The 26143-nt window shown below is 41.1% G+C and overlaps 1 protein-coding gene and 1 long non-coding RNA gene across 4 annotated transcripts in view; one reads left to right on the top strand and one right to left on the bottom strand.

Annotated features, from left to right (window-relative positions):
- Positions 1–13656, top strand: part of LOC115933740 (uncharacterized) — a 53132-nt gene extending 39476 nt beyond the window's left edge. Inside the window, exons 2-4 of the long non-coding RNA XR_008677874.2 lie at positions 2595–2718; positions 11232–11329; positions 12548–13656. This is a non-coding gene — a long non-coding RNA (uncharacterized lncRNA). The remainder of the gene's footprint in view (positions 1–2594; positions 2719–11231; positions 11330–12547) is intronic.
- ACMSD (aminocarboxymuconate semialdehyde decarboxylase) overlaps positions 1–26143 on the bottom strand; it is a 64374-nt gene that overhangs the window by 22679 nt on the left and 15552 nt on the right. The window contains exons 3-8 of one of the 3 annotated variants that reach the window (XM_004032583.5): positions 20931–21027; positions 18275–18324; positions 16667–16903; positions 12615–12708; positions 9185–9280; positions 7590–7762 (exon numbers count right to left, since the gene is read on the bottom strand). In XM_004032583.5, coding sequence (XP_004032631.1) covers positions 7590–7762; positions 9185–9280; positions 12615–12708; positions 16667–16903; positions 18275–18324; positions 20931–21027 — 747 coding nt within the window. Of the gene's footprint in view, positions 1–7589; positions 7763–9184; positions 9281–12614; positions 12709–16666; positions 16904–18235; positions 18325–20930; positions 21028–26143 lie in introns of those variants that run through there. The other 2 variants (XM_019022287.4, XM_031008611.3) reach the window with 2 other exon arrangements.

Here is a 26143-nt window from a genome sequence, read left to right as displayed (position 1 = left end):
GTTTTACACAAATTTCAAAAATTAGGATGTCATTGCATTACCCAACAGCACCTCTAAAAGCCGGAACACAATGGAACAATGACTTTAAAATTCTGAGGGAAAGAAACGACTTCCAAGCTAGAATTGTTACCTAGCCAAACAATTAGGTCATTGCGAAGGATGAATACAGACATTTTTAGATAAACAAGGTTTTGAAAAGTTCATCCTCCATACTTCCTTCTCTGAAAGTTATTGAAGGATGTTGTCCACCAAGATGAAGGAGTAAAACCAAGAAATGGGAAAATCATGAGATTCAGCAAACAAGGAATCCAATGAGAGAGATTGAGAATATCCTCATGAAGAGAGATTTCAGGATGACAGCTGTGCAGCAGGTTTAAATAGCAACTCAGTCCCAATTAGAGCATCAGAAGGCTCCTGAAGATATTTCTTTAAGAACACAGAATTAATGGACTAGTGTTAGTCTATGTGTCTGAATGTACTGAGAGGAAAGTTACAAAACTGGTGGAGAGTTTAGGGTTAAGTCTGTGTAAGTAGCATGTAAATAAAATAAAACAAAATAAGGAAGGAAAGAAAGAAGAAATTGGTGGTCTGCAGTCATCTTATTGAACCTCAAGAGAAACCCTGAGCCAGAATTGCCAAGCCAGAGGGTTCCTGAATTCCTGACCCAGAGAAAATGAATGAGATAGTAAATATGCATTCTTGTTTTAAACCACTGAGTTTTAGGTTAATTTGTGATGCAGCAGCATGTAACGAATACAGAGTTTGGTTCCTGGAAATTTGGTGCTACCATAACAAAAACCTGAAAATGTGGGAGTGGCTTTGGAACTGATTAGTAGGAGGAAGTAGGAAGGACTTTGAGAATAATAAAAGACCAAAGGTCCTTGTAAAGACTCTTATTAGAAGCCCAATGGCCTGTGAGAAGGTTGCAGTAAAGGCTTAAAGGAGAATGGGGAAAATGTGATTGGAAACTAGAAGAAGGGTGATCCTTGCTATGGTGGTGGCAAAAATTTAGCAATGCTGTCAACTACAACAGGGGTCCCCAACCCCTGAGCCATGGACTGGTACTATGGGGATTGTTGGGTTTGAATATTTCCAGCCTCTCCTATAGCAAATGATGCTAAAGTTAAGATACGGATTTCTGGCAAAAACTAAATCCAGGGCATAATCAGAAAAATAGAGTCTAAAAATTAAGCCAAGATGTGACTATAATGTCTTTGTTATAACCTCAAAATATTTAGGAAGTGCCTCAAAAAGCCATTCAGTCAAACAAAAAGGGCTTCTCAGAAGCTTAAGGCTGTTGTCTCTCAGCCACCTTAGCAGAAACCCAAAGGTAGAGAAGGGCTTTTCTCAGAGATTTGTGGCTAAGTCTTTTGCCTAATGATGTGAAACTTAATAAGATTCATGAAAGACTCATTTGGTTTTTAAAGGAATTGTATTAGAAGCACCACCAGCTTGGACTGAAAGCAACAGATATAAAAAAGGAAAGTAAACCTTTGGACTATAAAACATGTACAGGCATGAAGCAGTCTGTACAAACTGCTCAGCCACAAACACAGGCTTTTATGGAAAAGGAAAGATGACTGAGAATGTAGAAGCAACAGCTATGTTGAATTGGCCTGGCACAGTGGCTCACACCTGTAATCCCAGCACTTTGGGAGGCTGAGGTGGGTGGATCACTTGAGTCCAGGAGTTCGAGACCAGCCTGGGCAACATGGCAAAACCCTGTCTCTACAAAATATACAAAAATTAGCCAGCTGTGGTGGCATGCGTCTGTGATCCCAGCTACTTAGGGGACTGAGGCTGGAGGATCCCTTGAGTCTGGGGAGTGGAGGTTGCAGTGAGCTGAGATGGTGCCGCTGCACTCCAGCCAGGATGACAGAGCAAAACCCTGTCTCAAAAACAAAACAAAACGAAAAGAATGTTTTTGTTGAATGGTTTCTATGCTTTGAGTTCTAATAAAGGGACTACCAATATGTGCCTAATGGATTTCAGACTTGCTAGTGGCTAGTGACCTCCTCTGAAGCTCTTGTTTTCCCCTTTTGGAATGGAAAGGATAGCAAGTATCCTATGCTTGTCTCGCCATTTTATATTGAGTGTGTGAGGAACAAAGGAACTTGTCTGTTCAGCTCACAGTTCTTCAGATTTGGAGAAAGTATACATGAGGAGCCTCATACACCAGTTCATCTAAGCAACAAAATCCTAGACTTTAAAGTGATGCTATAAATGGATGAGACTTTTGGGGCAGTCTTGGTAGGGGTGAGGGTGTTTTGCATTTAGGAGGAATATAAATAATTTGTGGCCAGAGAGTGGAATGAGGTAGTTTTAAAATATGCCTTCAAATCCTTTGATAAGCCTCTCTTCAAAAGGTGGGATCTAATTCTACTCCCCTTGAATGTGAGCTAGATTAAATGACGTGCTTCTAATGAATAAAATGTGATGGAATTAATACTACATGACTTCTGACTCTAGGTCATAAAAAGGATAGCTTCTCTCTGGTGTGTGCTCAATCTCTCTCTCTCTTTTTCTCTTTCCCCCCCCCTTCTTCCCTCCCTCCCTCCTGTCTCCATTACCATCTCTCCCCATTTCTCTTTCAGATCACTCACTCTTGGGGGCATCCAGCAGCCATGTTGTGAGGACACTCAAGCAGCTGTGAAGAGGTGCACCTGGAGAGGAACTGAGGCCTCCCACCAAAACCAAGCACTGACATGCCACTCATGGGTAAAATCCACCTTGAATGCAAATCCTTTAGCCCCAGCCAAGCTTTTAGATAACTACAGCCCTGACTGACACCTTGCCTGTCTCACCTCTTGAGAGATTTTGGGTCAGTTAAGCTATTTCTAAATTCCTAACATATAGAGGCCATGAGAGGTAATAAATGTTTATTATTGTTTATGTGGCTTGTTTTAAGCCACTAAGTTTTGGGGTAATTACAGTCATGCATCACATAATGATGTTTTGGTCAATGACAGACTGTGTATGTGATGGTGGTCCTATAAAATTATAATGGAGCTGAAAAGTTTCTATTGCTTAGTGATATTATAGCCATCATAATGTGATGCATTATTACTACTATTATTATGTGCAATGCATTACTCAAGTGTTTGTGGTGATGCTGGTGTAAACAAACCTATCTCTTCCAGTCTTATTAAAAGTATAGCACAGATAGGCTGGGCGCAGTGGCTCATGCCTGTAATCACAGCACTTAGGGAGGCCAAGGTGGGTGGATCACCTGAAGTCAGGAGTTTGAGACCAGCCTGGCTAACATCGTGAAACCCATCTCTACTAAAAATACACTGGGTGTGGTGGTGCATTCCTGTAATCCCAGCTACTTGGGAGGTTGAAACACAAGAATTGCTTGAACCCAGGAGGTGGAGGCTGCAGTGAGCTGAGATCATGCCACTGCATTCCAGCCTGAGTGATAGAGTGAGACTGTCTTAAAGAAAAAAAGTATAGCACAGATAATGATGTACAGTATGTAAGACTTGGTAATGATATAAATGACCATGTCACTGGCTTATGTATTTACTATGTTATCCTTTTTATCATTATTTTGGAGTGTGTTCCTTCTACTTATTAAAAAAAATTAACTGTAAAACAGCCTGAGGCAAGTCCTGCAAGAGGTATTCCAGAAGAAGGCATTGTCATAGGAGATGACAGCTCCAGCTGTGTTATTGCCCCCGAAGACCTTCCAGTGGGACAAGATGTGGAGGTGAAAGACAGTGACGATGATCCTTACCCTGTGTAGGCCTAGGCTAATGTGTGTACTTGAGTCTTAGTTTTTAACAAAAAAGTTCAAAAAGCAAAAAAAAAATTCTCTTTAATATAAGAGAGATTATCAGGATATAAAGAGAAAATATTTCTGTACAGCTGTATAGTGTGTTCTTATTTTAAGCTAAGTGTTATTAAGAGTCAAAAAGTTTTAAAAATTTTAAAGTTTATAAAGTAAAAAAGTTACAGTAAGCTAAAGTTAATTTATTATTGAAGAAAGAAAATTTTTAAAAAATTTAGTGTAGCTTAAGTGTAGGGTGTTTATGAAATCTACAGTAATATAAAGCAGTATCTTAGGCCTTCACATTCACTCACTACTCACTTACTGACTCACCCAGAGCAACTTCCAGTCCTGCAAGCTCCATTCATGGTAAGTGCCCTATACATTTTTCATCTTTTACATCTTATTTTTACTGTACCCTTTTTATGTTTAGATATGTTTCGCTACACAAATATGTATCATTGGGTTACAACTGCCTACAGTATTCAGTACAGTAACATGTACAGGTTTGTAGCCTAGGAGCATCAGGCTATATACCATATAGCTTAGGTGTGTAGTAGGCTGTACCATAAAAGTTTGTGTAAGGGCACTGTGATGTTCGCACAACCACAGCATTGCCTAATGATGCATTTCTCAGAACATATCTCCACTGTTAAGTGATGCATGACTGTAATTATGCAGCGGTAGGTTACCAATGGATCTAGCCAGAATTATGATATACTCATAATGAGCGTATGACCGACCTCTCAAAAATCTATCCACTTAAACAGTGAAGTGTATTTTCTGTGATCATGTTAATATAGGGAGGCAATATAGTTTTCCTTTTTTTTTGTATTTCTCACAGTGTTAGACTGATAATCTATAACCTGCATTCTTTGTATCCGTCTTTAAAAATCAAAGCAAAGAATTTAAAAGCAAAAGAATTTCAGAGGTGGAAGGAAGCCAAGAGATTATGCCATTTAAATACTTTCTGACCAAATAGCACAGGGTTTTAGAAATAGCAGGTGCTCAATAATGGCTTTGGTTTTTTATATATGATGTATATCTGTATATTCTTAAGATGTTATTTAAAATTTATATTTATCAAAGTAAAGTTTATACGTAAACAATCAAATATTACTAAAATATCTTTATTATCAAAAGCAGCTCTTTTTTAAAAACATTTTTTTGGTCAGGCATGGTGACTCATGCCTGTAATCCCAGCACTTTGGGAGGTTGAGGCGGGCAGATTGCTGAAGTCCAGGACCTGCTGGGCAACATGGCAAAACCCTGTCTCTACAAAAAATAAAAAAAATAGCTGGGTGTGGTGGTGTGTACCTATAGTCCTAGCTACTTGGGAGGCTGAGGTGGGAGGATGGCTTGAGCCTGGGAGGTGGAGGTTGCAGTGAGCTGTGATCATGCCACTGCACTCCAGCCTGGGTAACAGAGTGAAACCCTGGCTCACTTTCCCAACTGTTATCCCCTAAGGCAGCCACTTTTACCATTTTAGCATGCATCATTTGATAATTACCTTTATATTCCCAGATAATAAGCTTATACTATTGTTTCTTAGTTTACTAACTTTAGAGAGTATTTACTGATTTCCCATTATGATCATTGAGAATTTCTTTCTTACTCTATTTTCTTAATAGAATTATGATTTTCATTTAAACAAGTACTAATATTTACCCTATTATGACTACAAATATTGCTCACTGCTGAGTCAAGTAATATACAGTGATTATCTGCCCTCATGTAGATTTTTTGTTTTCTTGGAGTTAATTATTTCCTTTTCTTTCATTAGCTTAATTTTCTATGTATATCCTGCATTTGTTCCTAATGCATCAACAGATCTGTTAAATGTCTGGCAATAATTGTTTCCAACTCTCAGACAGATCAAATAATTCATCAGTTCCATTATTTTCTTTCTAGAGACCTCCCTCCACGGCATTCTGTCCTCTTGCTCAAATCTGGCCAGGTTGCTCTCTAGCCCAGATGTCTAGCTAGGACTTTCCTTAGCCATTCTGATATGGGGATTGTTTTTAAAAGTGAATTTGCTAATGTGAATATGACTAGAATGAAGAAGTATTAATATTTTAAAAAGAATCCTAAATTATTAATATATACTGCTTCTATGTCCTGGATTCACCTGCCTGTGAGATCACATAAAATAAGGTCACATTTGCCTTTGATGCCCAAATTATTATAGCTCAAGCTTTCACAGTTTGAATGTAAGATCTCAGCATCAAGCAGTTTGTAAAGTACCTGCTGAGTTTTTCTGGAGGTCCCTAATAGGAATATATTCACACGTGCTCACCAACTAGTCCATCCACTGGTTAACATGAAGCATTTGCCATATTTTTCCTCTTCTGCTCCTGTCCCCTGGCCAATGTGTATTGCACGGGGTGCTCGCTGAAGGTGCTGATCGTATCCCTTAGAAAATGGGCTTTGGATTTGGCAATGGTGTTTTCTCCTGGTGTTTTCAATTTCCAAGAATACTAAGGAGGTACTAGGCTTGATGGGATGTAATAAGAACAGCCCTTCCCCCAATTCCACATGACTTTCCCTCTTCCTTTCCTCCATTGCTCAATGTCCAGAGCCCACAAAGTTCTCTTTCAGTTTCTGCCCTGTGAAGTCTTCTGCTTACATACCTTCTCATCACTCTCCATCCAAACCAAAAACAATCAACAGTCACAACCAATTGCTAACCATCCATGTCTGCAGGGGTGACACAAAAGCTAAACAACTCAGAGGCACAGCTCAACCACATAATTGATTACCAAGCTAAAATGCTTAATATTTATATTCTGGTGATTTTCTCAAGCCAGAGAAACAGTCAGCATTAATATGAGATAAAGTGTCCATTCTGGAGATAAGCCACTACTTGCAACTTTCAAATGATTGGCCTCTTTTTGCTAGACATGATTTTTTTAAACCTTAGAGTCTAAACTCAAGTACCATATTGCAAATTTTTAAATATGTCTATATACTTTTAACCCCAAAGATTTTTCCCTTGGGAAAATGTGGAAATCTTCTATAGATATCTGTGAATAAGATGGAATTGAAATACAAAATATTTTAGACTTTTCACTATGGCCTTTTCCCTAGAAATTCTCAAACTTGCTGAGTTAGCATTTTTAAAGAATACTTAAAGGGTGGATGTGCCACCAACAGAGAGATTGGCGAGGAGACTACATCAGAGGAAAGACTTTTTCTTGTGTGCTTTAAAGTACCACTATGCTGGTGTTTTAATTAAATGAGAGAATCAAAAGCCATATTATTCCAGGAAAAAATCTCAGGGCATGATACACAAGACCCTTCATCATCTTCCCCTGACTCCCTGTCCAACGCAATTTCCCAACTATGCATTTTCCACACTTTCAATGTTCCAATTTTCTCCATGTAGTGGATGAGGACAGTTGTATTCACAATTTACCCAACTAGTGAAAGGTAGAGCCAGGATTTTAACCCAGGTCAATTTGACTTTGAAACTTGTGCCCCTTTCCTGCTTACTACATTGCCATGTGTCATTTTGGGTGTATATAGGGATGTCGCTAAGGAAGAGGAGCTGATCTGGGGGAATATCCAGCCATGTAGATGATCTGGGATTTCTCTGGCATATATAATAGTTTCTTAGTGTTATATACTCTGTGTGGAGGGAGACCCTGGAGAGAATCCCCTGTGTGAGCAAACCTAATCCCAAACCTCACTGTCTCTCTCCTTTCATCTAACACCTTTCTTCCATCCCTTTTTTGGAGAGAGGCCAAAAAAGGAGAGAGAATGGGTTGCTGATGCAGCATTCTGCTCACCATAAGCCATCCAAGTGGCAGACTGGGCTTACCTTTCCTATGACATCTGTTAACAGCTTGAGGGACAGAGGATCATGAACCAAGGCATCTGTGTAAAAGGAGCCAAGGTATTTCTTCGGGTTCATTGGGTTGTCCTGGGCACACAGATCTGGGCGCATGCTGAATCCGTGGGAGATTCTTCCCACTGTGAAGGGGAAGGCACCACCTGCAAGTAAAACCCATTACTGAGGGGCTAGTGTTGATTGTAAAGGATTCCTTTAGTCTTGATGTTATATGCAAGAAGTTACTGTAGGCCAGCTGATTAACAGTAATTACAAAGGACCTATTGTGTTCTGAATGCTGGGAGAGGATGGAAGAAATGGCATTAACTCATCTAGAAATTCAGATTTGAGAAATTCATCTTAAAGAGAGAAGACAGGCCAGGCACAATGGCTCACACCTATAATCCTAGCACTTTGGGAGGCCAAGGATGGCAGATCATGAGGTCTGGAGATCGAGACCATCCTGGCTAACATGGTGAAACCCCACCTCTACTAAAAATACAAAAAAATTAGTTGGGTGTGGTGGCACATTCCTGTAGCCGTGGCTACTCAGGAGGCTGAGACAGGAGAATCGCTTGAACCTGGGAGGCGGAGGGTGCAGTGAACCGAGATTGCACCACTGCACTCCAGCCTGTGTGACAGGGTGAGACTCTGTCTCAAAAAAAAAAAAAAAAAAGAGTGAAGGCAAGTGTGTAAAGATATGTAATCAAAGTTTTCAAATATAGTGTGATTATAATAGCAAAATATGGAGACAACCTATCAGTCGGGGGCTATCTAAGTCATGATGGCATATCCATGAAATATAAGGCCATACATGACACCATAAAAAATGATGAAGCTCTGTATTTGTTGACATGGAAAGATGTCTTCTCTATGCTGTTGAGGAGGAAAGGCATGTTAGCGAGTAACATGTGTAGTTTGATTGTGTGTGTGTGTGTGTGTGTGTGTGTGTGTGTGTGTCTGTCTGTTGAAGGGTTACAAATTCAACTACCTACAGGGACCAGGCAGACAATGTAAAAGAATGAAATAGGGCTATTTGTAAACAATGAAGAATAGTAGGGACTATTGTAGACTGGAGAGCTCATGATCTAACTAGAGGGATTTAAATTAAAAAAACAGAAAAAAAAAAACAATGACAAAACTAAACTTGCCTACAAAAGTAGAATTTGGTTCCTAAACCATCATGTGACTAGAATGATGGCTGGAAGGATGTTACGAACTGAATTGTATTCCTTCAAAACTCATATGCTGAAGCCCTAATGCCAAATGTGACTGTGCTTGGAGAAAGGACCTTTAAGGAGATAATTAAGGTTACATGAGGTCATAAGGTGGGGCCTTAATCCAACAGGACTGGTGTACTGATGTCCTTGTAAGAAAAGGAGGAGAAACCAAAGGCCATGTGAGGAAGGTGGCCATGTGCAAGCTAGGAAGAGAGCCCTCACTAGAAACCAACCCTGCCAGCACCTTGATCTTGGACTTCTAGCCTCCAGGACTGTGAGAAAATAAATTTCTGTTTTCTTACAGTCACCGCATCTGTGGCATTTTGTTGTGACAGCCTGAGCTGACTAATAAAGATAGGGTCTTACCGCCATGTGCGAAACACACTTTCAGTTTAGGAAACTTCTCAAATACTCCACCCATGATCATGGAGCAAATGGCTATGGTGGTCTCTGCTGGCATTCCTGAAAGAGGAAATAGTCACAAGGTTCAGGGATGATCACCCCACCAAGAAGAAGTTCAGTGATGTTAGTGGCTGGGGAATTGTCAGTGCAAAGAAACTTGAGGCCCTTGTACCCTGGCATAGTTTGGCTGTATTATAGGACATTACTTTGGCAAGGAGAACCACGTGAAACTTCCTGCTTGCCACTTGAAGGGAGAGTCATCTAATGGCTGGAGAGATCGAGGAGCCAGAGGACTTGGTTTTTGCCCTAATTCCCCCAACTTCAGTTTGGGATGCAGTGGGACAGGTGGAGTGTGCCAAGTCCAAGCTGGACCCTAGCTCCTCCAGTTTTCTGCCTCCTGGCCTGTGGCAAGTTATCTAATGGCTCTGAGCCCACATTTCATCTGTAAGGTGATGTCTGTGTTGCCCATTTTGCAAGACTGTTGTGGAGCCTTGCAAATAATGATGTCGGCCAAGTTCCCGGACAGAACTTCACAATGGAGGTGCTCAACAAAAGTATTAGTTGCCTCTCTGTCAATTTCCTCATCTGTAAAATGGTGAGTTCCTGCCAGTGAGTTGTTTTGAGGATTGGCAGACAGCACCTGGCATTTAGTAAGGGCTCACTAAATATTAACTATCATTATGGTCATTCCTGCAAAATCTTTGCTGCCTCTGGTAGCTGAGATTGAAAATAACTGGATTAAAATGAATTATTTCAAGTGCTTTGTGCTCCTAGGAGAAACAGCTGGTCTATGTCTAATGCCTTCACCCCTGAGGAGCCCGTCCAAGCTACATTGCCATTGACTGCTTTTCAGACCATGACTCAGAAATCTGACTGCTCCACAGCTGTGCCCTGCACCTTCTGGGGAAGCCTGACTCTGTAGACTGCGGAGCTAGGCTTCACAGGATGCTAATTCTGCCCGGGGCTGGTCACTGCTTCACAGGCAGAGACGCCCCCTGGCACCCAGCTGCCTGGGAATTCTGGAAGCATGATGGATTTGTACCCATCTGGAAGCAGTTTGTGGGTAGAGCTTCCTGAAGGCAGAGAGATGGATGGCATCACTTTCTTCTAGTTCTGTGACTCTACTTTCCCATAATTACTTGAACCATAACCCCACAATCCATTCTCCATATAGCAGTCAGAGTTACATTCATAGTGTGAATTGGATCATGACGCTTCTCTGCTGGGAGTCCTCCAGTCCACTAATGACCACCTTTGCATCCAGAATAAAATGCCAAAATTAGCCTGTTTTCTTGTGATATATATATATATATATATATATATATATATATATATATATATACTTGTTTATAATCTCTTTCCTCTAACCAGAATATAAGCTCCATGAAGGCAGAGGTTTTGTTCGTGTCTATATGCTCAGTGCCTCGGACAGGGCCTGGCATGCTAGAAGGAATCAATGTATTTGTGTTGCATAAATGGATGATGAAATGACTCTATATGCAGATGCTCTCCTGTTGCAATATAAATAAGTTTGTGGGCTGGGTGTGGTGGTTCACTCCTGTAATCCCAGCACTTTGGGAGGCCATGGTGGGCAGATCACTTGAGGTCAGGAGTTTGAGAACAGCCTGGCCAACATGGTGAAACCCCATCTCTACTAAAAATATAAAAATAAGCTGTGCGTGGTGGCGTGCACTTGTAATCCCAGCTACTTGGGAGGCTGAGGCAGGAGAATCACTTGAACCTGGGAGGCAGAGGTTGCAGTGAGGTGAGATCACACCACTGCACTCCAGCCTGGGCAACAGAGTGAGACTCGGTCTCTAAATAAATAAATAAATAAATAAATAAATAAGCTTGTGGGACTTATCAGAGTTTTGTGAATAAGGGTGACATTTTTCTTTGAAGCTTGATGGCACTGGGCATCTTGGGTTATCTCATCCTATTAATTATTGCCCAAGAATTTGGTAGGGGATGAGTAGGAAGCCTCCTTACTAAATACTTTGGTTTCCAACAGCAATCACAGGAATATATAAAACATCAGCAGAAAGAGGCCTTTGGAGAAATCTGGACCAGCATTCTCATTTTACGGATGAGGGACCGCGGCCCATGGAGGTAAAGTGATTTGCTACAGGCAATACAGTGAAATAGAGACTAAGTTGAAACTAAAATCCCGGTTTTTGACTTCCAATATATTGCCCCATTTAATTCTTCATGGTGATTGCCATTTCGATTACTTAATAATTACTAATTGTACTAGCTGAGCTGAGGAGAGAAAGAACAATGGTCCCCTTAAAGAAAATCCAGGCCGGGTGCAGTGGCTCACACCTGTAATCCCAGCACTTTGGGAGGCTGAGGTGGGTGGATCACTTGAGGCCAGGAATTTGAGAGCAGCCTGGCCAACATGGTGAAACCCTGTTTCTACTGAAAATACAAAGATTAGCTGGATGTGGCGTTGTACCCCTGTAATCCCAGCTATTTGGGAGGCTGAGGCAGGAGAATTGTTTGAACCTGGGAGGTGGAGTTTTCAGTGAGCTGAGATTGCACCACTGTACTCCAGTCTGGGCGACAGAGTGAGACCTTGTCTCAAAAAAAAAAAAAAAAAAGAAAAGAAAAGAAAAAAAATCCAGCACTTTTCATTTGGGGACCAAGTTTTCATTGGGTTTGTAGATGAGCTGTATTTTTCACCTATAGCTCCAGAATTTTACATCTGTTCTCTATCTCTTCTTATCACAACTGATAATGAGAGATTGGATAGAGCAAATGGAGCTTTCTCCTCTACCCTTTCGTGGAACTATGGATAGTGCAGGAGGCAAAGGGCAGAAGAGAGGAGCAGATAACAGGCAAATTGCAAGCCTGGGTCATCTTCTATATAAGATTTCAGATCTTTGGGTGGTGGAAGTTGACCTTCTACCTTTAATTCTAGGGTTCTCATTTGTATGAGCTGATGCTATTATCATCATCCAAAAAATTTACTAGACAGGTATGGTTACATTTTTTGAAGCCTCTTTGGGAGTCTGTGTAGCAAGACTGGCTTTGGAGTCAGATATATCTGTGTAAATTACATTTTCATGTATTAACTGTGTGACTTGGACACCTTACCTAAAAATTCCAAGCCTCAGTTTCTCCATCTGTAAAATGATCATTATAATGTCAAACTCATAGATTAAATATATGATTTATTTATGATGGTATTGGATATGTTTAAAATTAAATGAGGTAATACATATATATATATATATAGCATTAACCCAAGTAAGAGCTCAGTAAGTGATAGCTGCTATTACTCATAATCCTGTTAATTATTCATACTTTCCCTATTTGACATAATAGGTTTCCATAGATGATTGGAAAAACCCAAGAGTTGGTCCTCTGTTCCAGACCCCACACAGACACAAACCTACAAGCCAAGGGAGCCAGTATTTGGCCATTCGTCCATCCATCTGCATGTCCCAGGGATGCACGAACAGGGAACACTTCAGCCTTTCGGCTGCCTTCAAAGAAGCAATGAGAGAGAGAGAGAGAGGGTTACTTTGATGAGTGAGCAGATACCAGGTACTGTTTTGGGGAAACTGCTTTTCTTTGAGTCTATATTGGTCTGCATAAATAAACTAAAATGCTTTTGAAGTTGTTTTATGATCTATATAGAAGAGATATTGACAAACTTCTCCTGCTTAGAAAATAAAAGGGACACTTAGAATTAACAAAGGGGTTTGGTAGATTTACCATTGAGGTTGATGAACTTAATATATCATCTGGTAAAACAAGCATCAGGAAATATCCATCATTCAAATGTTTTGGCTGACAGCAAAATGCTCAAGGACTAATCCCACAGCTGAAATGTAGGGGAAAATTTCCCCTACATTTGGCTCCTTCTGGCTCCTACTTGGTCTACGCTTTTGGAAGGACTGCTGAGATTGTATCCTTGGAGTCAGGGCGAGAGTGCCCCCTCCTTTTCCCCACTTGGAAACCAGAGTTTGTGGAAAGTGAGGAAGTGATGTGCTGGAGCCAGAGGCTCAGTGCTGGGCTGGGGCTGGCTGGCCTGACCCAAGCCACCTGGCTACTCAGAGCCCAGCACTGGGTGGAATCCCTGGGGTCTACAGGCATTCACCCATCCCCAGAAGCCCAGATGAGTCTCTGAACAGTTGGCTGTGAGTGAGATGACCTCAGAAATGGAAGAGGTCAGTGCCTTAGCCAGACAGGCACTGACATGAATGTCATAGGCATGCTCCAGGGCCTTCTGAGAAATGGAAATACCATCTGGATGGAATGACCTTTATGCAACAAAAAGTTTAATTAAAAGAAGTCTCCTCAGCAGGCATTGAATATTAGTGCTCGTCAAGATTCAAAAGAGATTTCCCTTAGAATAATTCCTCATCACATATATTGAGGTTCTGGAGTGAGTCATCCTACCCTCATACATAAATGTTTGTGCTAACCAGGCTGATGCAATGTGACTTGTGTACATAAGCATTTTTAAAATGGAAAACCAATTCTGGGACAACAAGGGATTCTGGAAGTGTCAGGAAAAGGGTAAGTTGAAGAAAGGACTTTTAATTCAACAGGTCCTGGGGAGCAGAAGAGATATAAGCCTTTTAAAGAGAGAGAAGCTAATTGGTTTCTGATAATAGGTGCTGGTTGGAAAGAAAATATTGACCTCTTGGGATGGTTTGGGTTTGGCAAAGGTGCATGGTCATGGTATCTCAGTGGGATTTGACTCCTCATTTGGATACAAGTTTATTCTATGTGCCTCTGGTGGTTCTTTTCTTTTTAAATTTTTCCTTTTTATTTTTTGTTAACTTTTATGTTAAGGGTACATGTGCAGGTTTGTTATATAGGTAAATTGCATGTCACAGGGGCTTGGCATACAGATTATTTTATCACCCAGGTAATAACCATTGTACCCAATAGGTAGATTTTAGATCCTCACCCTCCTCCCACCCTCATTTCTGTTCAATTCAAATTAACATATTGTTGATCTCCTTCTATATGTGGGGTTTGTAGAGAATAGAAAAAGAAGTTATACTCTCACAATTATAATTAACATTGACTGAGAACTTATTATGTGCCCAAGCTGTTATAAGAATTTTATAATTATTAACTAGTTTAATTTTTTGTGAGATGCACACTTTTACTACCCTCATTTTATGGAGAAGAAAACTAAGGCAGATAGAAGCTTACTTAGGCCTTGTGGCTGATAGATGGTGGAGCTGGGCAGTTGGCACTACCATTCTGTCTGCCTTATACCAATAACAAAGTTGTTTTTGCAACTGAAAACTGACCTGAGCATGTATGATTGGGTTTACTCACTAAAAAGGGAGGTCTAGGAGATAAAGGGGACAGTTAGACCTTTGGAGTACCAGGATCACCTTGAGATGACAAAGCCAACCTGGCTCATGATAATTTATTTCAGCACATTATTGATGCAAACTAGAGAGCAGAGAGGCAGGCAAACCTTGCTAACCAAACAAATATGCTGCCACCCCCAGGACATCATAAGTCACCTGGGGACAGGATGTGCTCCTGAATCCCCTCAGAGACTGGATGTCCTCAAAACAGCCCAGTTAGAAGGATTGATGGGTCAAGCTAGTCACACAAATGAAAATATCCATGTGGACCTCAACCGGCTGCTGTTGCTTCCTAAGCCCCTTAGTAATTCATAAACCCAAATCCAATGAATGCTAAAATGACTTGCAGCTGAAGTCTTGATCACACTGTGCTGAAACAACTTGGATGCATAAGTAAATAAATCCTCTTTCAAAGCTCATTAAAGTTTCTAGAAAACATTCACTGCATCAGCTAAACCACTGCAGCCAGTAAGCTTCAGGGAGTTCAGTATATTGAGGAACATTAAATCTTTCAAGTCATTAGAAGGCAATTTAACAGGCAATCTCCTGACTGGTGGGCAGTCGCCATAGATACAAACATGGAAAATTTTTTGCCTGTAGTTAGACCTCAGTAAATACTAAATGAGTAAATGATCAGTAGTCACAGTGCCTGGTGAGTCCACAAACATCTATTTAAGTCATTATTAAAGATTTTGCATTTATAATGAAAATAATAGAAAGCAATATTATTATAATTCTAGGAGGGAAATAAAAAATTAAAAAATGCAATTGAGTAAAGAATTATGCATCATGAATCCTGGTACTGAGATGAGAAGGTTTGGTTATAGAAAGAGTTGAAAGTGGAGGAGGAAGAAGAAGACTGATGGAGATGACTGTGGAACTATGGACACTTGAAGTTGGATATTTCAGAAATGAATGGCACTGAATTTTTGAACATACATTTTACCATGAAATATTTTAAGTATAGAAAGTATAAACAATAACACAATGAGCATCCCTATACCCACCACCTAGTTTCATCAAATGTTAACATTTTCATGGTATTATTTTTTATTAGGTATTTTAAAGTACATTTCCAAAATATATGACTTAAAAAATATCTTAATTACAGATTGGTTAAATAAATCAAAACATAGCCATATATTGGAATATTCTGCAGTTATTTAAAAATCGTGCATTAAAAGAATTTTCACTTATGTTGGAAATTTTTAATTAGCATAAAAAATCACATGTGTAACAATTTCAGGTTCATTAAAATATAGATATATGTATATCAAAAAAGTAACTATGTATGTTAACAGTGGCTACTTGTCTTTGGGAGGCTGGATTATGGGTAATGTTTGTTATCATCTTTATACTTTTCTGTATTTTCGATAATTTCTTCCAAATTATTTCATAATTTTGAAAAATGTTTAGTATTTTTTTTCCAAAGCAGATTTTTTTTTTTTTTTTTGAGATGGAGTCTTGCTCTCTTACCCAGACTAGAGTGCAGTGGCACAGTCTTGGCTCACTGCAATCTCTGTCTCCTGGGTTGAAGATATTCTCATGCCTCAGCCTCCCAAGTAGCTGGGATTACAGGGGTGTGGCACTACGCCTGGCTAATTTTTTTGTATTTTTAGTAGAGATGGGGTTTTGCTATGTTGGTCAGGCTGGCCTTGAACTCCTGGCCTCAAGTGATCCGCCCACCTGGGCCTCCCGAAGTGCTGGGATTACAGGTGTGAGCTGCTGCACCTGGCCGAAATATATATATATATACATATATTTGTATGTCATTAACACGATTCTTTTGCACAGTGGCTGTAAAGAGGGTATTTTGTCTTCCAAGTGAAAGATTAAAAGGAGGGCAAGGGGGATGGATGGAAAGAAAAGAGATTTCACTGTTAACTCAGTGCTGGCCTAAGAACCCTTCCACCAGTTCCTCTTTGGAATGGCCCACTCCTTTGCGGGGGCTATTTCCACACCTTCTACCTACATCAAACAAGTCGTGGACACCACTCTCCCCTCCCAGTGGGGTGACGCTTCACCTCCTCCCTGCCAGCACCCAGCGGTGCCCCCGGCCCAGGCACTGGGCGGCTGGCGTTGGCTGAGCAGCCCCGCTACTCACCGCATAGACAGGAAAGAGCTCCTGCGCGTTCAGGTCCCACTCGTTGACGTGGGTGCCAATTTGGACCCCGGGAAAGCCCAGCTCTTTCACACAGCGCTCCATCTCCTTGACCGCCAGCTCAGGGGCCTGCATGGGCAACGTCCCCAGACCCACGAACCTCCTGGGGTAGCTCGCAACAGTGCTGGCAAGGTCGTTGTTTAAAAGCTGGCACAGGTTTAAAGTGTCCTCAGGTTTGGCCTGGTGGAGACAGGAAAGGGAAAACCGCATTGTTGAAAACCTACTTCTTTTAGACATTCACTCTGAACAGTGCCTCCTCATGGCTATAATATTTGTCATTTTCAGTGGCTTTACCACATCAGAAAACAGAGGCACAGATTGGGAAAGGCGCTGGCCACAGACGACCGAGAAGCCAATCTTTGTAAAGCAAAGAAAACTGCAGGTATATTGCTGATTCATTGGAAAAATTGAGGCCAGAATCAGAAGGGAAGAACACAATTACTCGCCTGGTATCCCAACACTAGAGATGGAATGAGCATGGGCCACTGCCAACTGCAGAAAGATCTTAATGCCCCCCTACCTCCCAGGAGGTCGGGCCTGGCCAAGGGCCCCAGGCCACCATCAAGGCACCTCCTTGTCATGCCCCATTGAGGGTGGCCAGGCTGGCTCACTGACTTGTCCTGTCCCTGCTGTCCTCCTCTCTGTCCTTCTTGTTGGCTGTGACATTCAGGGCTGTCCTTGGCAAAATGCTGAGGCAGATGAAGTTTGCTGTTGGTTTTCCTAATGCTCCCTTCTTCACTGTTTACTTTCCTCTGTCACCCCACTGCCCACTGCCAGGAATCTGGTCCTCTCCTGCAGCCTCAGTTGTTTAATCAGAGTGGCAGCCAATCTGATAAATTCAGGCATTTTGAGGTCTCAGGGCACTTTTAAGTAGTGAATGCAATCGCAGGAACAGGCAAAGACTGCGTCACTCACTAATGCTGGATTTATGAACACAGATCACGGAAGTATGTATGAACAGGTGATATTTCCACTGCTCCTTAAATCACGAGAGTATCTGCTTGGATGAGCAGGGACTAGCACATTCCCGGCTACGTACAAAAATTTTCCTCCACAGGCTGGAAATCATGCCTGAAACTTTTAGTGCTTGAGATTTATTCACTTGGGAAAGGGCATCCCACTTCAGGATTACCCTTCTGAATTGTGTTTTTCCCTTGGAGAGGTGATATATTAGGTCATGATTATTATTCCTACCTCAAAATCATTCTCGTCTCAGAAGATATTAGCTTGTCAGTTCCCCGGCAAGGCATTGCAGGAATGAGTCACCAGACAGGTAAGTTCTGGTGGAGATTAAGGCTGGTCTAATACCACTGTACAGTGAAACTATAATGCAAGTCACATAGCAACATGTGACTACTGGCTACCGTACTGGAGCAAAGACATGGCTAAGAAGACAGGCCTGAGAGGGGACCCTGCTGATCGCTAAAGGGGAGGACAGTTGTTGGGGGCAGTTAGTGGTACTGGTGTCCAAACTTGAGGCATCTGTTCACTTTTTGGGAGCTCAACACGAACCTTCAACACCGAGGAGATGGCTTGAGGTTTCACACTCACCCAGTAGCTAAACATGACAGGAACTGTGGAAAGGGCTTGCACTGTTACTCCTAGACATGGACACAAAGAAGGGCAAAGCTGGTTAGAAGAATAGGCTGGGCACTCCTTCCTTTCCCAAGGCCAAGCGGCAGCAAGCCTCCACCCTAAACTCCTCCTGCCCTCCCTCCCTGCGTCCCTCTCAGTCCTCTCCCTGGACCCCCCTCATCCCCCAGCCCCAGATTCTAGGGAAGTAAGTAAAGACTGGACACAAATGAGATCATTCAAGGAAAACTAACTGACCCCGTTTCCAAAGAGTTATTTCTGCCCTCCTTCCTGTGAAATTTTATTTAAGCAAGACTTTTTCAGGCTTTCTGTCTTAGGTTATGCACAACAGAGCATGTCTCTCAGCCACCTTCCCTGCCCCTTTAATTCAGCTCCTAAGTGATCCTAGAAGGAGTCCCATGATCTGAAATACCCAGAATGGGACCCTGAGTTTGACTCCAGCATCCAGGATGCCAAGAATCTTTTGTCTTCAAGAGGGTCTACTTCCTAGGGTTGTTGTAGGGATTAAATGAGTTAATACATGTTAGGTTCTTAGAATAGTGCCTGGCACAAAGTAAATACTCAGTGAGGGTTGGTCATGACTCTTCTCCCAAGGACAGCCAAGGAATGAAACACACAACAAAAACCAAAGTTGACACACACACTTCATTTACTGTGCAGCCGTAAGTAGTGGTTTCTGACACCAGTCATTCAAGTCTCATGCTCACTAGTTTTCTCCTTGAAAAGGCAGGTCCTTGCTGCAGCTTCACATTTACTACAAAACCTTGCTCTTTGCTGTAGGTCAGGGAAGCATGTTCTTTCTCCAGCTCTCCTCCCACTCCAATATACTTTTAGAACAGAGGGATATATGCTATATTCTGTGGAGTACTCTACAGAGGTGCTGCAGGTTTTCTGCAAAGTTCAATTTAAATGCCACTTAAATATATTTTTAATTAAAAAGAATTTTTTTAGAGACAGGGTCTTGCTCCACCACTAGGCTGGAGTGTAGTGGTGCAATCACAGCTCACTGCAGCCTCAAACTCCTGGGCTCAGGTGATCCTCCCACCTCAGCCTCCTGAGTAGCTGGGATCACAGGTACATGCCACCACGCCTAGATAATTTTTTTTTTTTTTTTGGTGGAGACAGGGTCTCACTGTGTTTCCCAGACTGATCCTGAACTCCTGGGCTCAAGTGATCCTCCTGACGTGGCCTCCTAACATGCTGGGATTATAGGCATGAACTACCACACCTGGCTCTATTTTTAATTGTTAAAAAATATATAAAGCAAAACCTGGACAAAGGTATCTACAACAAATTCCAACATGCTGGAGACCACCTACTCACTTTAGACTGACAGTTTGATTCCTTTTTTGCAGACCTTGGAATAAAATGTCTCCTGCCATCTCTTTGTATATTTGAACTTCTTATAATTTGTCTTTGATTAGGAGGGTGGTAGTGCTAAACTGCTCTTTTATTTGTGTGTTTGAATTGTTTCTTTTCTGGTTGAAATCTTCCACCAATGTAAACACTTAGTTCTGACAATGTCAGTGGTGGTTAGTTCCCCATCACAGCCTATGGACACAGCCCACATGTGTCTGGAAGGCTCAGGCATTTTCTTGGAGCATGTTCTCCTCAGGTGGCACAGTCAACCAGGCAGTCACAGGTGAAGCATAATGTGGCCATCATGTCATACTTTAGATAGACTTGGAAATTTCATTTTGTTTTGTTTTGAGACAGAGTCTCACTTTGTTGCCCAGGCTGGAGTGCGGTGGTGCAATGTCGGCTCATTGCAAACTCCGCCTCCTGGGTTCAAGTGATTCTTGTGCCTTTGTCTCCTGAGCATCTGGGATTACAGGCACGCGCCAGCATGCCTGGCTAATTTTTGTATGTTTAGTAGAAATAGGGTTTTGCCATGTTGGCCAGGCTGGTCTTGAACTCCTGACCTCAGGTGATCCACCTGCCTCGGCCTCCCAAAGTGTTACTGTGCCTTTTCTGAAATTCTTCTAAATTGTGAGGACTTGTTTGATTTTTAGATATAAGGTAAAAAGTGCAAGATGTTCTTATAGCTTTTTAGCAATTCGGCTTTGAAACGAACACTTCCTAATTCTCTTCTTTCAAACTTCTGGATTGATTTTATTGTAGTGTATTCTGAGATTACACAATTAACTACTTTTAACTGCTTCCATTTCCAACCCTGATGTGTCAGTGGGAATGTTCTGTGTATGATGCACCGAGACAAACTACAGAAAGAAATTGGGTCTTAAGTCTTACTAAGCAGGCAATTGTCATTCTTAGTTTTGTGATTTCCAATTTTTACTATTTTAATTGATTTTATAATAAGTAAATACTATACATTTGAACTAATTTTAAAAAATAATAAAATGCCATTTTTATCTTTTTCATGATATAGCATTCTATTTTAAAACAGGGTATAACTCATATGAAACATTTTGAATCCACACTCTAAAAGCATTGTAGTGGAAGGCCCTGTCCCTCCCACAGTGAAGCTGGAACAGCCTGTCCTGGCAGAGAAAAGGGGGTCAGAAGTTACCATCACATAAAGTTGTCAGCAAACTTTAAGGGCAGACATTGCTTTTACATCAGATGCTAACATTGGTAGCATTTCTCATCGTACCTTTTTGGTCCATTTCTCTAATACGAACTTCTGGATCCCAGCAATTCTCTTGCACCACTCTGAAGACTTTCCCATCTTTCAACAACTTTGCTTCTCCCTGGGGCAGAAAACCCACATTAGTGAAATGCAACCTAAGACCACTTGGACTAATCTTTCCTCATGTGCTTTAGAACCTATTTCTTCCCTAATATTTGAAAAGATTTTTACTTAATCCTTGTGGAAGTAGACAGTAATTTAACAAAAATCAGCTTTCTTTCCTCATGCTTTTCTTTGGCCTGGAGTTGAAGGGGTGTGCTCTGTGGGTGTCAATGGCTGGACACAGAGATAGCAAGGTTGAGGTTATGTTTCTCTGGGCTGCATGACTGAGAATGGCTGATCACCTTGCTGATCTGAACCCCTGGCTACTAGATACAAGAGGATGGCCCAGCGTCTGGAAAATGGTAGTTCTATAACATTTAGAATTGAAAAGAACCTTTGAGATAGACCACCTAGTCCAACCCTCTCATTTTATGGAGAAGCAATGTATGGATAATGAGAGTATATGATTTGTCAAACAGAGCAGGGCCCACTAGTGTCAACACCTGTGGGAGGAGGTGGGCAAAGAAGTCAGTCTGGTAGCAAGCACAAAATTTGGTACTGAGCTACTTCTTCCACCAGGCATCATGCTTGCCTGGGTACGCTGCAATAATTTTTATACATTTTAAGTGACAAATAAAAATTGCATATATTTATGCTGTACATTATCTTTTGATATATGTGTGCATTGTGGAATGGCTAAATCAAGCTAATTAAAATGTCCATTACTTCACATACTTATTTTTTTTGAGGTGATGACACTTAAAATCTATTCTTTTAGCAATTTTCAAGTATACAATACATTTTTATTAACTATAGTCACCATATTGTGCAATAGATATGAACTTATTCCTCCTGTCTAACTGAAATTTCATATCCTCTGACCTTCTCAATCTCTCCCCACCCCTTCAGCCTGTGGTAACCACCATTTTGCTTGATGCTTCTGTGAGTTAAACTTTTTTAGATTCCACATATAAGTACAGTATTTGTCTTTTTATGTCTGGCTTATTTCACTTAACATAATATCCTTCAGTGTTATTCATGTTGTTGTAAATGATATAATTTCCTTTTTATAAAGGCTGAATAGTATTCCATTACGTATATATGCCACATTTTCTTTATCCATTCATCCACTGATGGACACTTAGATTGATTCCATATCTTGGCTATTTTGAATGATGCTACATTGAACATGGGAATGCAGATACTTCTTCAACATACTGGTTTCATTTCCTCTGCATATGTAGCCAGAAGTAGAATTGCTGGATCAGATAGTAGTTCTATGTTTACTTTTTCTCAGGAAAACATATGATCATATCAATAGATACAGACAAATTTCTACATCCTTTTATGACTTAAAAAAACCTCAATAAATTAGGTATAGAAGGAAAAAAGCTGTGGGATTGCCATACATGAACTTTATTGTTGATCAACACAATAAAGTCTATGTATGGCAGTCCCACAGCTAACATCATACTTGATGGTGAAAATGATGAAAAGTTGAAAACTTTTTCTCTAAGATCAGGAACATGACAAGGGGGCTCACTTTTGCCACTTCTACTCAACATCATAAAGGAAGTTCTAGCCAGAGCAATGAAGCCAGAAAAAGAAATAAAAGTCACCTAAATCAGAATGAAAGAAGTTAAATTGTTTCTGTTTGCAGACAACATGGTTTTATATATAGAAAACCCTAAATATTCCACCAAAAAACTGTTAAACTAATAAATTGGGTAACGTTGCAGAATACAAAATTGATATATAAAAGCCCATAGCATTTCTGTATGCTAACAATCTGCAAAAGATATCAGGCAATCCCATTATTTATTTATTTATTTCTCGAGATAGAGTCTTGTTCTGTTGCCCAGACTGGCGTGGAGTGCAGTGGTATGATCTCGGCTCACTGCAGCCTCTGCCTCCCAGGTTCAAGCAATTCTCCTGCCTTGGCCTCCCAAGTAGCTGGGATTACAGACATGCGCCACCACGCCCGGTTAATTTTTGTGTTTTTAGTAGAGATGGGGTTTCACCATGTTGGCCAGGCTGGTCTTGAACTTCTGACCTCGTGATCCACCAGCCTCGGCCTCCCAAAGTGCTGGGATTACAGGCATAAGCCACTGCTCCCAGCATTAGGCAATCCCATTTAAAATAGTATTTAAAAATACTTAGGAATGAATCTAACCAAAAAGGTGAAAGATCTGAAAACTATAATACATTGATGAAAAAATTAAAGAAGACACAGACGAATGGAAAAACATCCCATGTTCGTGGATTGAAAAATTGATATTGTTTAAATGTCCATACTACCTAAAACAATCTATAGATTTAATAAAATGCCCCCCAAAATTCCAATGACATTTTTACAGAAATAGAAAAAAAACCCATACATTTCATGTAAACCACAAAAGATCTCAAATAGTCAAAGCAATTTGGAGCAAACAGAACAAAGCTGGAGGAACTAAAAACCTTTTGCACAGTAAAGGAAATGATCAACAGAGTAGAGAGACAGTTTATGGAACAGGAGAAAATATTTGTGAACCATATATCTGATAAGGAGTTACCATCCAAACTATATAAGGAACTCAAAGAACTCAATGGCAAGAAAACAAATAACTGGGTGAAAAAAGGGGCAAAAGACCTGAAAAGACATTTCTCAGAATAGACATACAAATGGCCAACAGGCATATGAAAAAATGTTCAACTTCACTAATCATTGAGAAATGAGATATCATCTCATACTTGTTAGGATGGCTGTTATCAAAAAGACAAAAGATAATGTGTTGATAAGGATGCGGAGGAAAAGGAACCCTTGTATGCTCTTATTTCGTAACTGGTACAGCCATTATGGAATACACAACTTTTTAATACTCAGAGCAGGGGACCAAACTAAATGGTTGTGCAGAACATGGCAGTGGCATCTACGTTGGGCCTCCAGTTTGTGATTCCTAAAGAAAAGGGGAAGAACTAGTGCAGGCCCTGGAAATAAAATTGCCTGAATTCAAATTCTTGTTCTGCCACTTACTATGTGGTCTTGAGCAAGTTAAACAATATCTTCAAGCTTCAGTTTGTTTATCTTTAAAATAGGGATGATAATGACTTACCTTAAAAAATTAATGTGACTTACATTAAAGGGATCATGTCAGCATGAAATAAGATAATCCATATAAAGCGCTTAGTGGAGTATCTGACACATAAGTGTTAGTTATTATGGTTATTTGTTATTAATGTTGTATAACTAATTAGGGGCTAGACAGTGTTCCTCTGCTTTGAGGGCACACCACCTTTGGTGGTGCTTCAGGGCCTCAAGGTTACCTTTGGGCCCCATAGAATGTCCAAGTGGGTGTGCAATGATCAAAGGCTTTGAGCTCTGCTTGGTGGAGTCCTCTGCCCTCCTCCTCCTCCTCCTCTTGGCTTGATCATGAGTTGCATCCAAGCCTTCATCCTTCTACTCCATAGACAAGACATCCTTCTACTCCATCTCCTGCATGAAGAAGTCTGGATGCTTTTCACCTTTAAGTGCTGTAGCCTGTTCATTTTGCACATATATGAGGAAGACTTCAGATCCACATTTTATTTCTCAGGGATGGGGAACAGGTCAGTGAGCAAGTTGACTTGTGTGATTGTGACAGGTGTCTACACACTAGCAGAGCTGGGTCTCTGACATCAGGACACCAAGATTGATGTGCTTCAGCTCTGATCCTCCGTTGACCATGCCAGCATCTGAACCACTTCCTAGGTTGGGGCATCTCCTGCAGGAGTCTTGGTGGAGGCAGGGCCTAGCCTCCTTCTGCAGAAGGCCAAATACTTGCTCTCCCTGCCCCAAGCTTGGCCAATCAATGCTTGGTTTTGCATTAAGTGATGCAAAAAAACAGGAAGAGTTGAATTTATTCTGCCAGTGATTCCAGCAGTGGCCATGTACAGTGGCTATTGGCAGTGGTGCTGGGGACAGTATCCAGCTGGGGCAGCAGCCTCCTTGCCAGGCTGTTCCTGTGGTGTTGCCTTGGCTGTGGCTCCAATCATGGGAATTCCCTGAGTTTCTGCAAGTTTTCTGAGCTTGATTCCACAGATACTTTGTAGTTCTTGAGGGGCTTAAAATATTTCAACAAATTTCTTTTCTTCTTACACTAATGATTGTTGGTTTCTGTTGCCTGCAACCAAGAGTCCTGACTGATAATGATTGCACAAATAGGATATAGGAACACATGTCTTTTCATTTGGTGAAGAAGGGAGAGGAGAGGGGTGATGGTGAAAAAAAAAAGTTGAGAAACAAACTTTGATTTGGCAAATTGGAGGATTTATTTATTTTTGCTCCTTGCTGGGAAACCTTAATCACTATAAAATACCCAGTATAGCAGAGTGCCAAAGAGCACAGTCTTTGCATTCAGACAGCTCTGGGTTTAAATCTCATTAAATTACTTACTAGCAGCACTGACTAGTGAAGTTACGGGCCCTCTGAGTTTAAGCCTCACTTTTTCTGTCTGTAAAATGTGGATCGTTATACTTGTCATGCTTGTGGCCATCCAACATCCTTGGAACACATCCTATGTGTGAAGAAACGTTCACAATTATAAATTCTGCTTTCTTGAGGTAGAATCCAAAATATGGTTTCCCAGTCTCCCTTGTAATGGGACACTAGCATGTGCTCTGGGCTTTGCCAATTATATGCACCCACCTGTGCATATAACTTTGACCTGGAAGTGAGCAATGTGAGGAAGTAGGGACTATGCAGAGTCCACCTGTAGACAGGGGTGTTGTCTAAGATGTTGAACATGACTGGAGCAGCAGAGGCAAAGCTTCTAGTCTCCAGCCTCGGCAGCATTAGCATGAGCATCCTGTCCATGACTGGGAGTGGCAACACTTGCATCCTTGTTGGAGCAGCTCACCAGGTGAATGTGGGCATTGATCATGTTAGCACAGCCCTCACAGCTTGATCTCTGGCCCTCACAGGAACTCTGGGAGCTGTTTTTCTAATTAAACTAACTAGAGTGAATTCTGTTGTTTGCAATTAAGAACACTGAGTGATAAAGAAGATTCAATCATAGAATGTAAAGAACTTAGCACCAGGCCAGAGAGCATGCTCAATAAATAACAGCCAGATTTTACCATGTATTATCAACTGCAAGGGAGGAAATTGGGTTTCTGTG

The sequence above is a fragment of the Gorilla gorilla genome, chromosome 11, assembly GCF_029281585.2.
Source record: "Gorilla gorilla gorilla isolate KB3781 chromosome 11, NHGRI_mGorGor1-v2.1_pri, whole genome shotgun sequence".
Lineage (NCBI taxonomy): Eukaryota > Metazoa > Chordata > Mammalia > Primates > Hominidae > Gorilla > Gorilla gorilla.
This window is presented reverse-complemented; position numbering and strand designations above follow the sequence as displayed.